The sequence below is a fragment of the Mustela putorius genome, unplaced genomic scaffold (assembly GCF_011764305.1).
Source record: "Mustela putorius furo isolate JIRA1106 unplaced genomic scaffold, ASM1176430v1.1 tig00000174_pilon_pilon_pilon, whole genome shotgun sequence".
Taxonomy (NCBI): Eukaryota; Metazoa; Chordata; class Mammalia; order Carnivora; family Mustelidae; genus Mustela; species Mustela putorius.
Genome location: NW_025421304.1, coordinates 34,821,016 through 34,834,706, shown reverse-complemented (window position 1 = coordinate 34,834,706; position 13,691 = coordinate 34,821,016). Strand labels below are relative to the sequence as shown.

Genomic DNA, 13,691 nt, shown 5'->3' with positions numbered 1-13,691 from the left:
GGAGTTGAGGGCGTTTGTGGTCCCAACCCCCACCCTTGACCATGTCCACAAGTTACAGGAAACCTGCCCGGTGACCCAAGCTAGGCTAAATGGAGCTTCCTCCAGGGACCAGGAGACTGACACACTGAGCTGCATGCCTGTATCAGTCAGCCCAGATGTTGGTTCTTGCCCCAGTAATGGCAGGACGCAAAAGGGCAGGTTTACAACTTCTTGCTTTTGAGGTTACTAGCTGGGGCGCTCCTTCGCCACTGCTATGCTTCTTGAAGCTGATTTGTTCAGTGGTTTTGCAGATTCCCTGAGATCTTTGCCCTGCCAGTAACCTTTCATTTGAGCCAGATTTGCTAGATTTCTGTTCTTTTTAACCGAAGGATGTTTAACTAGAACCCTGAACATAGATGTCCTAAAATACAGGAAATACACTAAAAAAGAAAAAAAAAAAAAAGGCAAGGGGAGGCAATACCTCCATTGCTAAATACTTAGCCCCCTGAATTGGGTGTCATTCTAATTGTAGACTTGGGCTAGGCCAACGCCTCTTAGAAACCAGGCTGATCTGAGGAGTTCACAAAAACAAACAGTTCGGGAAGGCGGCTTTCTGCACTGCCAGAGGGTCAACAACCTACCAGGCAATTACACTGCTGTCAGATTGTAAATACACATTTGCAAACGCCTCTATAATTGCTCGGAAACAGTTTAGGCCTATTCATGCAGGGCCGGTTACTGAATGTTAATGGAGACGCTTGCCCAACATCTGCTTTCAAGGTTGGAGCCAGATTTGTGCCATTTCCCTGCTTATGGGTATAAAGCAGCCGATCGGTCATTTTCCTCTGCCAGCACTCAGGAAAGAAAAACTCTGAAGCCGTGGGCAGTTGCCAGGCTGATCTATGGGTTTGGTGCAGCCATCACATTTTCAACTAGACCAGGACCTTCCTAAAACAGGTTCGGCTTTCTGAAACTCTTGCAGCGGTCGGTAAGATAGGATAATTGCTGTCACGGACTTCAGGTTATGTGGCTTTATGCACTCGTCTCCCTGACCTCATGCAGGATGATTAACAGTACAGTTAAATGAAGAAATTCCTGCTGACTTGAAGGCACGAGATACGGGAAGGCCCACCTAAGAAACGGTGGGTCTCCAGGGAGGCAGTGCAGAATGTCTGTCTTTCTGACTTTTCATCTGGGGCTTGTGCTCGAAACCAGTGTTTTTCATCCTCTGAAGACAGAGAACATTATCTCTCCCGACTAGTGGGCATATGGGTCTCTGAAATTCCTTCAGTCCAGTTGCTCTGGATGACGACTGCTAAACCCATCAACACCCACGGGCATCTTGCACATGTCACAGAACCCATATGAGAAAGGTCACATTATCCCAAATTCTAACTGCTGGCAACACTTCAAGTTTGGGTGAACATCCATCGAGCCTTTTTCAAGTGTTAGGGGCTATCAGGGTTATGGTCTATCAGGGTTAGAGTTAGCTCTGCTCTAACAAAATGACCCCAAATAACAGTGGCAGAAACAACAGAATTTTATTCTTCTCTCACACAACAGGCCCAAGTGAACAGCACATAGGGTGACAGGTTTCTTTACTCTGAAGAGGCATTTAGAGATCCAAACTCCCACCCTCTTTGGGTTTTGCCATCCCCCCAGGCTTTGTCCTCATTTGTATGGTCAAGGCTAGGCCGCTCGTAAATCTATGTTGAAGCTTCCCGAAAGGGTCCAAGGAAGCTGGCTTCTCTCTCCCAATTGGAGATGACCTGCAGGGTCAACTTTCACTCACATCCCATTGGCCCAGATCAAGTCCCAGAGCTTAAATTTAACTGTAAGGAATCCTGGGTAATGCTGTTTCTCCTGGGGAGAGAGAAGCTTTGCTCTGACTCTACTGCCAGGGAGGAAAATGTGGATAGCTTCTGATGGCTGGCCAGAAGTTTCTAGTCATGTGGAACAACAGACAGAAAGGTATTACCTCCCATGAATAAAATAAATGCCACATGGTCATATATTCAACAAATATTTATTAAGTGCCTACTATGTGCCCGATACATGTGTAGAAAAGAAATATTAACATACTGTGTTGGGAAATTATGCAACACCATGAACGCATTTTTCCACTTTTGCAAAACCTTTTGCTCTCTTAGGTATTACAGGGCAAGTGGGAAAAAAGCAAGGTCTTTCCCCTTCATGCCGCAGGAGAAATTGTTGTACCTGTCAGTTTCCAGCAGCTCGCATTATTGTTGTTCTTATGGATAAGCACACACAAACTCCTCTCAGTTATTTGGATGGTGGTCTCCTAAGTCATAACTTATTCGTAGCATGCTTCTTTAGTTTCAGGAAGATCTCTTCAGAGGATGAAATTAGATCATTGAGATTAAACTCCATTTCAAAGATGGGTTTTTCCCCCAAAATAATCAAGGCAAGGAACAGGGCAAATTTTGCAGTGATCCCGTTGATTTGGTAAGTGACACCATCTTCCGGGTTTGTGTACTCAAAGCAATGAATAAGAATGTGATGACGACAGCGTGTCAGGTAGTTCTGGTGGTAGACGTGTGGATGCAGGAAATAGTCCAGAGGCACCAGGAACACACTCTTAACTTCGTCGGGATTAGGCTGGGCCTGGAAGTGCTGGTCTAGAAATCCTACAACTGGGGTTATCAGTGTATCGCTCTAAAAGCAGAAAACAAAATACACAAATTAAGAAAACAGTCCAAAGCAGTCAGTGATACAAGGTGGGGAGGGAAGGAGGGAGAATTGCTCCAGACACGACCAGTCAGATCCCCTGTGGAATGGGGGTAGTCTCACCCTTCCTGAGGCAGGATCTGTGAGAGGACTCTGGAAGTGTATTTTTGTGAACATACTGGTATCATCTTTTGGAAGAGCAATCTGGCAATGCTATAAAAATGTGGTCCCTTTGACCTAGCAATTGCATTTATATGTTTATCGGTATGATAAATTCCTACCAGTGAGAAAAGATACAAGACCAAAGCATTTCTTTAAAGATTTTATTTATTTCTCTGACAGGGAGAGCGTGAGCACACAAGCATGGGGAGCAGCAGAGGGAGAAGCAGGCTGTCCTCTAAGCAGGGAGCCCAACACGGGACCCTGGGATCATGACCTGAGCCTGAAAGGCACACGCTTAACTGAGCTACCCAGGTGCCCCTGGACTGAAGCATTATATGCAACAGCCCCAAAGTCTAAAATTAGCACTCCTCCACTGATGGGCATTCAGGGTAGGTCAATTAATAGTGTAGCTGTATAATGGGATACTCTGCAGCCCTCAAAATGAACATGAGACACCTTTCCCTGTCAGTACAGACAAGGATGTACCACCTTATCAACAGAAAAGTGACATATTAACTATGGCATACACCCAATTATGGGAAATTGCATTTATAATTATATATGAACTATTTTACATAACAGATGTTTATTGGGGGTGGGCAGGGATTTCTTTTTATAACCACAATTGCTTGCAAACGAATGCAGGGTGTTATTAAGTGAAAGAGCTGCTGGGAATCTCCAGGGGGAGGCCTGGGGTTTAGTGTAGGAGCTGCATAATAATGAGATAAAAGCTGCATAAGCTTGAAGTGGAAAGGCAGAAGAATCTGGAATTCTGAGGGGGGGGGGCATACAGAGAGAAAGGGGCAGGGAAAAGCCAGGGCCATACCTTGATGCTGGGACAGGAGAGCAGGATAAACAGGTCTGTGGAAAATTCTCAGGGGAGTGACAGCTGAAGCATGTTTAAGAACAGTGATCACTCAGACCATTAACTGAATTAATGGTGAAAGTCCATGTCCAGACCAGGGGTGGAAGACGGGAGCCTAGACTTCAGCCATCCTTTGGGTGGGAAATCTGGGGTCCTAAGTGGCCCCAGGGCAGAAGCGGCATTCCACCAATGGCCATCACCACCTGGCCCTGGGCGAATGCTCAGCCTCCTGGGCCACAGGGCTCCCCACAAGCGGTCTCTGGGAGATGGGGAACACTCGGATGCAAGTGATTTCTTAAGGAAGTGCTCTCAGGACAAAGCAGGAGGTCGGGAGGGAGGCAGGTGAGGGCCCTGCGGGGCATCTGGGGTAAAGTACACCACAGAGCTGGGCTGTCATGCCCCTTAGCACAGCCACTGGTGGAGGACTGTCTGGCCAAGTGCATGAGGCCCTCCAGGCCTCCCGTGAGCAGGGAAGGGTGGAAAGCTGCAGGTGTGAGTTTTCAGAAACATAATTAAGAATATGAAAGGGACATTCTGGACAGAATGCACAGTGTTGGTTCCGCAGGCAGTTTGTGGCTGCTGTCACCATGAAGTGACCACAGCCTCTGGGGCGCTGGTCTAGGACCCAGCACCCTCTCCCTGCTTCTGCACGACAGCATGACGCCGAAGGAGCTTTAACAGTAGAAATCAGAGACCTGTGCAACCTGCTCAAGGTCAGGGCCAGCTAGTACTTGGCAGAAACCGGGATTCACACTCTAGAGCACAGTGCTTACGGGCTCTGATGACACAAACATCACCACATTTCAAAGAGATGACACACCAGCCTCGCACATGGCTTACATGCTGCTGTGGAGAGCTCTCAGCTGAGGGCTTCCCAAGGGCTGAGCTGGGAGCACAAATTCATCCTCACTCTATGGGCCAAACTGCTAGGCACGGGTGCGGACAAGCAACTTCGCGTGGCCAGTGCTGGCCCTTGGCCTCGCCTGTCAGAGTCCGAGGAAGTAACTGGTGGGGGAAAAAAATCAAAGCCACAAAGGGAGAGAATGGTTTGAGACTGAATGTTTCCGAAGGGAAGTCAGGCACGTTTAGCATGGTTCAAGTTTAGAGATGTCAGAGAGGCTTTAGAAATCTGCGGATGAAAAGCATGTCTGGACACACTGTTCCCAAAATACAGGTGTCTGTCTTGGAAGGAAAAAGAATGCGGGGTGCTTGGCAGACATTGTGGGACCAAGGAAAGACCGAATTTCAGCCACTTGCTCAGTTGGGATCCCGTGGAGACTGGCTGCTGCTGCGGCCCCAGAGACGAGGCATACTTCAGGGCCCCTGGAAGAGGCCACATGCTTTTAGCAACATTCCCAGGAAAGGACACACCACTGAAAGGCACCAATATGTTTACAGGAATCGAAGCTTCAGAGGGGGCCAAGTGAATAAGAATGAATGAAAACGTATCGGCCACACACAGAGAAGGAGGAGACCAGTCTCCTGAGGCCATTGCAAAGAGCAGTACGTACATGTACAGCAAAGGGACGCTGGGGGTGGGTTTGGAGGCCCACCGCCTGCTAATCTGCAGGGCTAGCACAGGTGGCAAACAGCCAGCAGCCCCTCCTCAAGCTCTGACACCCAAAAACCTCTGCGGACATCGCCATGTTCCCCGGGGGACAAAATCAGCACGAATTAAAAACCACTGGATTAGGTTCTGCTTTTAAGTAGTCTAATCAATTACACTTTTGTGATTTTTTCTTGCACTAGATTTTTTAGTACATTTTGCACTACATTTAGAAGATCTGCAAGGTCCAAAGAACAAACCCACCCTCGCCAGCACTTCCAAACACAGGATACCACTCTTGAAAGCCTTTGTTCATTCTAACTTCTCGATAATGCGACTGGCATTATCATATCAAGAAGAGGTCATTTTAGAAAGCTCCTGCGAAGCCTCTGGCCCACCGAGATCTGAAGACCAGACATTCTCCTGTGGAGACTATTGTATTCTGCCCCTCACAGGCAGGACTCAGTAGATCCCGGGTGCTTTGGAAATGGAGTTACTCTTACCGTGGGAACTTTCTACCAAGAGGGTTCAATTTGTTGACAGAGTTTTAAAATAAATCCTCCCGAACAGGCCAGGGGATTTGCAGAAGCTGAGCAGAGGGGTTCCCATTAGAAAACATAGTTGCCTTGGAAGGGACGGATACATTTCTTGGCCTAATCCCACGTCTTCTCCTCTCATTTAGGAAGCATTTATTTGAGAGGCCATTAGTTTCTCCCAAACGAAATCTCCCTTGAGTGGTGACCTTTCTGTTTTGAAAACGGACCTATTAAGATGGAGGCTGAGCATCACCGACCATGACAACAGTGTGCCCCCGAGACCGGGAGGCAAATAGAACACCAAGGATGGTGAGACCCACTGGTTTTCGAATTGTTATGCGTCAGTGCGACGCTCCTCTGGAAAGGAAAATGCACCTGAAAGTCCAATGTATAAAACATACAGTCTCTCCCTACTTCCAATATGTGATTAGAGCACTGCCCTCCGAGGTGTTATTCCCCCAAACTCAAAACCCTAGCGTGACCATGAGGAAAACATCAAATAAATCCAAATGGAGAGGCATTCTACAATATGCGTGACCAGAGCACCTCAGAAGTATCAACGTCACAAGAGTAAGGAAAGTTTAAGAAACTGTCACAGACCAGAGACGAAGGAGATGTGACAACCACATACAATATGGTATCCTTGATGTGATCCAGGACAGAAAGGAAGACATTAGTAGAAAAATTAGTAAAAGGCAAATCAAGTGTGGAGTTTAGGTAACAGCAGTGTACTAACACTGGTTCTTAGTTGTGACAAGTAGACACCAGTGGCGGGAGATGTTAATGAGAGGAAGAAATGGGTTTGGGTATATGAGAAGTCTCCATAGTATCTTTCCAACTTTCTGTAGATCTTTACCTATTCAAATATTGCAAGTTTATATTAAAAATTTTAAACCAATAAAATAATGCTGTTATCCAAGCACAAATTGACAACATTTACTCCTTCTAAAGTCAATTAATGCAAGTCATAAGCTCATGTGAAATAAGATCTGGATATCATATCAGCCCCAGAATTCATTTTGTTGCTTTCATGGTTTGTTTATTTGTTTGTTTTTCATGTATACAATCAAGGAAATCCTGATTCATAGCAAAATGTAGTTACAAACAGTAATAGTTCTTAGATAGCTTGCCTAGTGATCTCAGGGTACTGCTCAATTAACATGATATGGAGAAGCTTGATTCCAAAATATGTATAAAAATGAGTACTCAGGACAAAAGTAAGGCACTGGTGGCCTCCAAGAGGCTAAAATTTGGAACATGGCATGCTCAAGTGTGTGATATTTTTTTCAAATGAGTTCTCAAAAGAAATGTATATTGGCAAAAAACAAATGTCAACTGAATCTTAAAGAATTATGAAGCATCTATGGGGTTCTACAGAATCCAGTTTGAAAACCACTGATGGAGTTCAGTCCTTTCATTTCTGGATGGGGTAAGAGGGGCCCAGACAGGCAAAGGGGCTTGCTTGCTCAAGGCCACTTAGCTCACAAGGAGCAAAACCCACATAAGAGCGAGGCAAAACCCACATAAGAGCGAGCACTTAGCTCACAAGGAGCAAAACCCACATAAGAGTAAGCACTATCTTGCTTGGCCACATGTGGAATGCTAATGATCACGGGTCCACTGGGTGGCCATGAGAGCGGAAGCAAGCCAGATCCACTCCAGCACTTACGTCAAGCAGATATGGCACCAGGCAGCAGACAGTCTCCACTTGATGAGGATGTAGCCCTACTTCCTCCTGGGCTTCCCGGAGCGCCGTGGCCACATCATCCACATCTGCGGGTTCAGACTTGCCTCCAGGGAAGCAAACTTCTCCAGGTGACCTTCGTAGCTGGGTATCAAAAAGAACAGAGCTTCCATTTGGGATTCCAGTGCTGGTACCACGCCCTCATTCAGTAAGTCGTTACTGAACTTCAATTTTGTGCCACACACTACTCCCACCCTGGTGGTAATAAGAGGCGGGGAGTAAGACCCCCCCCCCAATTTTTTACTTGAATCCTTTTAAAAGAGGACTTTTGAGAACTTCCTTCACTTGTAATTTTTCTCTACTTGCCCCTCAAAGATCCCATATGCACAAAAACATATCTACACTGATGGGAGGGAAAGGCCAAAAAAGAATGAAAAGGGCAATGTTATCAGTAGACAGCCTTGACCGAGGGCTTACCCTGCTCTGGACATGCTGCTTCACAAGTTTTTGCACTGAGCCCTCAGAACAGGGCCACATGTTGGTATTTTTTTTTAAGTTTTTTTTTTTTTTTTTTTAGTTGAAGTGAAATTTACATAATCTAAAATAAACCATTGTATTTATTTTTTATTTTTTAGACAGGGAGAGAGAAAGTGAGTGGGGATGGGGGTTGGGGGGCAGAGGGAGAAGGAGACTATGAAGCTGACTCTGCTGAGTGTAGAGCCCGGCGTGGGCTTGATCTCAGGACCGTGCGATCACCCAGGCTAACTTGGCTCTAGGTTCCAGAGCTGGTGGGAGAGCCCACAATGAAGCAGAAGAGTGAGGACAGGTGCTCCTTCCCCATTTACTGGGAGGAAACCCATGAACCCTACTCGTATGACTTCAGGGAGAGGTGTAGCTCCAGCAACGCCTGGGAAGGAATTTCTTTAGATAGGTGTTGAGATTTAAATACTTGTTTTTGTTTTTAATGTGATCTTTGCACACCAGAGTTTATGGTCTAAGATGATTCTCACATAATGCACGGGTGAAAAAGAAACCAGAGATCCATTTCGGTCTTGCCTCAGTTGTCTACATTATTGTTTGTCTGATAGTTCGAAAAATAACACTGACATCCTTCTCCGCTCTTTGGCAGAGCAGAGAACAGACCAGGTCCCCTGGTTTCCTGTTAGGTTATCTCTTGTTGGAACCTAGATTTTCTTACCTCCTGTGTTTATGTGACTATTGCCTGACCCAGACCTAGAAGAACCCAAACCCACAAAACTTCAGCTGATTCCTTGGCTTTCTTTTCCCCCCTCACGGGATACTGTTCACTGATGTTCTGCTTCGAAAGCCATACTCTTATGGCCCATTTTCATTTTTGTACTTGGATAACTTTGAAGTTACTGGTTCCCCAGCTTTTCCTCAGAAGCCCCTCAACAGCAAAGGAGAATGACTATATATCCAGGGGTGTACCCAAGGGAACTCCATTCCCAGCCCAGCATTTCTTTAAAAGTAGAATGGTTTCTCTGAAAACCTCAGGCCTTGCCTGCTAATGGCAATAGTGAGGGCAGTTGAAACTGACCAGAATCCCTGCCCAGTGCTGGAGTGGGTTTAGGTGCTTTCCATCTGTTTCCCTGGGAAATCCTCTCAGTAGCCCTACAAAGCCAGCAGGAGTATTCTGTCCTCCCTCTGCAAGTAAAGAGATCATAGCACAGAGAAGTAACTAGGACAAACTCACAGAACTGGCGAGGAGAGAGCCTGCATTCAAACACGGACAGCCAGCTTCGGTGCCCAGGCTGTTAATTTCTGTGCTCTAGAATTTCCACATTGTACCTGGGGTGAAAGGCCTAAAGAGTGGCTGTTGGCAGTGGCACTGTACCCTTCATTCCTGCCATCAGGGACATCTGGGGAAATCTGTGGTTGTCACAAAGGGGTGTGGGTGTCTGTATTATTGCCCCTAGTGCCTATAGCCCAGGGATGATCTTAAACATTGCACAATGCACAGATTAGCTGCCTCGGCAAAGAGTCACCCAGCCCAAAGGCCAGTAGCACCAAGATTAAAAAACCCTGGTCTAAAAGTATTTCAAATTACTTGCTAGCTAAATTACTTATCTTTCTAAAACGTCTCCCCCAAAACGCCATGTTACCCTGTGGCTTCTTGGGCCCCTGAACACAATCTTGAAAGTTCACTTGAGAATCCATAGCCCCAAAATGCGTGCAAGTGGCAAATAATTTTTGTGAGGTTTTCAAATGTTCTGGAACTTGAATGGCAGGAGCCTTTTGGTCACCTACCTTCTCCGACCGGAGGGTGAACAACAGTTGGAGTTTTCCTTCTTTGGCCAACAATGGTAAAAGGACAGAATATTTGTTAGACGACAAGTGAGAATATTTGGTTCCAACATCATGCTTTTTTAAGCGGGCCTTAGCATCATCTATCAAACTTTTTCTAAAATGGAAACAAACCAAACATTTTAGTAACCAGAGTTAGGATAAAATGCTCCTAGTCCTGCCTATGTTTCTGTTTCACTGTGTGTATTGGAGCTTACCATTTCTGACTCTCACTAATTTTTTAATAGCACAGCAGAAATGATAAACCCAAATCACATGACTGTTGGCAAGATAAAGTGAGCAAAAAAGTACTAAGAAGACAGTTTAGTACACAAGGGCACTTTGAAACTTAAGTAGAAAGTATGGTAAAATACTCTTTCAGTGATGCAAGAGTTCAATGTTGAATTCGTAAGTATATTCAAGACAGACAGGTTTGGTAAACAAGTCACTGTAAGGTTAGACAACTGTCAGGTAAAAGACTTTCTTAACCTGGCCCTTATGTTATCAAACCCTTATGTCTTCAACTGCCTTATAACAGTGGTTCCCAAACTTTAGTGGCAACAGATTCGCCCAGCCAAAACTGTGGCTCAGTAAGTTTGGGGTGGGGCCTGGAAGTTAGCATCAAACTCTCAAGCAATGGTGATGCTGATGTTGTGAACCAGGGGAACCCACTTTGAAGACCATTTCTGATAATGTGCAAGTATCTGGATTCATAATAAGCACACTGGGTGCCCTGAATACATGACGGTGAATGTGTTGGTCCTTTTGACTGGTGTATTTTGTTGCTGGTTTGTGTAGTAGTTTAAATAGAGTTCCCCCAAAATTCATGTCACCCAGAAGACTCAGAATGTGACTGTATTTGGAAATAGTATCTCCGCAGATGTAGTTATGGATCTTGAGATGAAATCATCCTGGGCTCTAAATGCAGTGATTGGCATATCCTTGTAAAAGGAGAGAAAACACACACACACACACATGGGGAAGAAGGCAACGTGAAGACATGGGCAGAGACAGAAGTGATGTTACCCCAAGCTCAGCAACATCAACATCCATCAGAAGCTGCCAACGGGCAGGAAGGGTCAGACATCCAGCCTAAGAACTATGGAAGAATAAATTTCTGTTGTTTTAATCCATCACATCTGTGCTACATTGTTAGGGCAGCCCTAGAAACTAACAGTTCGGTTTTCATTTTTCTGGGGGAAAGGCAGTCTTGCATCATGAGCGAAATCAGAAATTTAAGTCAGGCAGAACTGGTTTTCGAATGCTTAGGAATAACCTCGCCGAGCCTTGCTTTCCTCATCTGTGACACGCTTGGAGCTATTTGTGAGCGTGTGATGACACTGTTCACATACTGTGACTGGCACTCCGCCAGGGCCCGGCGAACAGTAACCACTGCATCAATGGCATTAGATCGCATTAGATGGGCAGTGGTTTGCGGGAGGTGTCCTCTACCCTGTGCCTCTGTCTGTGTGGCGGGTTGCTCCTTTAAAGTGGCTGGGTGACAGCAGTGGATTTCAAAAAAACGACCAAACATCTAAAAAGAAGCACAGCATGCTGGCACTGGAGCGGATGCCGGGGTGCATCCCATGCGCACCGGCCTGCGTCCAGAAAACCGGCCCGCCAGTTTGCTCCGGGCCGACTGACTGTGACTTTTAAGAGGCCCCCAGAACTGGCCGGAGGGACCAGCAGTAGCAAAAGTCTGCAAAACCGTGCCTGTCCATATTTGGGGCTGGTCCTTGGAAAAGCCACCACGAAAACACGAGAGCAGCAGCCGCCCGGTTCTGAGCACGCGCGCATCCAGCGCACTTTGCACGCTTTTCTCCTTCTAGCCTCACTACAGCCCGGCGAGGCGAGGACTCGATCCTGGCCAGGCCCAGGGAGGGTAGCCACTGAGCGACCCAGGGTCACCTCTGCAAGTGGCCACCGGGGCCTTGAACCCGGCCGCCTGGCGCAGGCTTGTGGTTTCTGGGGTCAAACTCCAGAGAAGCTCTGGGCTGGGCAGGGGGGCACGGCCTGCCCGCGGGGAAGGGGCGCGAACTCTGAGGCTGGGTGTGAGCCCGTGGGGCCACAGCTCGGCCGCCCCGGGCCCGCGAGCAGCCACGTAGGCTAAGCTAAGCGCCGCGAGCGCAGGCTCTGCAGGTAGGCAGGTGGGCTCGGCAAGAACAGACCCCGGCACCGCGGTCAAGGCTGGGCCAAGCCCTGCTCGGAGCGCCAAGGGCGGGGGAGGCTTTACCTGAGCGGCTCCGGGGATGCACTGAGTCGTGACATCTTCTCCGACAAAGTTTGTTTCCGGACGATGACGCCTCAGAAGCCCTCAGCTGGGCGGGCATGCGCAGAGCAGCCGCGGCCTGGGGCTAGAGGAGAGGCGGGGCCTAGAAGGTGGGGCCTAGGAGGCGGGGGTTGAGGCGGGGCCTACGGCCTTAAGGAAGGGGCGGGGCGGAGGGAGGGGCGGGGCTGAGGGTGGGGCTTGGGGCGGGGCGGTTTGGGGTTGCCCAAAGCGGTCTCTGCTCAGCAGCTTAATCTTCCTCGGAAGGAGAAGCGAATGAGGAATTCTAAGGCTGATCGTTGTAAAACGAGGGAAGGGGAAAAAACGCACAAATGCAGTGCCGGTGGTTTGAGAGGATTCTGATACCCGCATTCACTGTCGCTAGGAGGTTAAGTTGGTTCAACTTTTCTGAGCAGCAGTTCACGGAGCGCCTACTATGTGCTAGCATGATGGGGATCCCACAGCGAGCCAAGAGACCGCTGGCGCCTACAGACAAGTGGGAGAGAGAGAGAGGGAGGTGGATCAAACCGTTGCATAGATAAAGCAGAGACCTTGAATCCTTGAAGAGCATATGAGGGAGAAACGCTGGGGAACCCGGTCAGAGAGGGCTTATCAGAGAAGGTGGAAATGGGGCGGACCTGGAAATCAGCTGTGCACCACGTATGGTACTCGGACCAGAGCGTGAGCATCAATTACCTGGGCGCTGTTAAAAATGTACATTCTGGGGACACCCCCCCCCCCAGAGCTGCTGGGTCAGAAACTGGGGGTAAGCCTCAGCAGTCTGGGCTGTAAGGGGAGCATGATCATCAGAGAGCTACTGCAAGGTATGTGGGGAAAGTAAGTAAGGGAAAGAGGCAGGGGAGAGGCTTCCAGGAAGAGAACAAGTCTGTGCAGAGACCCCAGAAGTGGCTAGGAAAGAGTGAGTGGGAGGAAGCCTGGTTTGAGCTGACACTTCTAAGACACCAGACATCAGGGAATTAAAGCCAGGCTAACTTCTCCATCAGGCAGAGGCACAGGAGGTATGATGCTTGGGGCCCACAGGAACTTTTGGGGTCTCTCAAAAAAATAAAATTTATATTCTTTTAAAATCAGAAGGAGAGGGGCACCTGCATGGCTCATAAGCATCTGCTTTGGACTCAGGTCCTAGGATGGAGGACCTAGTTGGTCTCCCTGCTCAGCGGGGAATCTGCTTCTCCCTCTCCTGCCCCTGCCCACCTCCTGCCCCCTCTCAAATAAATAAATGAATAATCTTTAAAAGCAGCAGAAGAAAATGAGTATAATGAGAAGCAATATGAAATAATGAATGGGTATATCCTTCCGTATACCAGCGGAGTCATAAAATACAATTGTTTTGTTTCATTTTATGGAGGAAGGAGTCCTCAAAAACAAAATTTCCTAGAGCCCCGTGAAAGTCACAGGGTGGTCTTTGATCGTGGGACGGTTGAGCCACAGTTCCTAAGATCTTGAAACCCACTCAGCTCAGCTCAGATGTTCTACTGGCCAGTCCTTGCCGAGGCTGGAAGAACCCAAACTGAAAGCTTGATGGCATCCAATTGACAATGTTGATGGCACTTTCACCCACCTTGGTGACTTAATCTGAGCAACCACATGATGTAGAGTTATTTCCATAGAGCCATTACCATCCTCACTTTCCAGATTAG

The 13,691-nt window shown here is 47.6% G+C and overlaps 1 protein-coding gene across 2 annotated transcripts; it reads right to left on the bottom strand.

The window, feature by feature from the left end:
- Window positions 1-1,989: 1,989 nt before the first annotated feature.
- NUDT7 (nudix hydrolase 7) lies at window positions 1,990-12,126 on the bottom strand. Of its 2 annotated transcripts, none has more exons than XM_004753956.3 (4): window positions 11,998-12,126; window positions 9,729-9,882; window positions 7,446-7,604; window positions 1,990-2,655 (listed from the first exon to the last, which is right to left on the bottom strand). In XM_004753956.3, the coding sequence occupies exons 1-4, from the start codon at window positions 12,030-12,032 to the stop codon at window positions 2,287-2,289; spliced, it is 717 nt and encodes a 238-aa protein (XP_004754013.1). In that variant the 5' UTR covers window positions 12,033-12,126; the 3' UTR covers window positions 1,990-2,286. The 2 variants fall into 2 exon arrangements, with proteins under 2 accessions (XP_004754013.1, XP_004754014.1); XM_004753957.2 differs by having other exon boundaries at window positions 9,729-9,769.
- Window positions 12,127-13,691: the final 1,565 nt, after the last annotated feature.

What these genes read in the sequence shown, in the direction of transcription:
- NUDT7 (XM_004753956.3), bottom strand. Translation starts at nt 12,032, where the DNA reads ATGTCACGACTCAGTGCATCCCCGGAGCCGCTCAG. An exon ending in TCACCCTCCGGTCGGAGAAG is followed by an intron (nt 7,605 to 9,728) that starts GTAGGTGACCAA and finishes TTTGATACCCAG; the next exon opens with CTACGAAGGTCACCTGGAGA. An exon ending in TGGTGCCATATCTGCTTGAC is followed by an intron (nt 2,656 to 7,445) that starts GTAAGTGCTGGA and finishes TTCTGCTTTTAG; the next exon opens with AGCGATACACTGATAACCCC.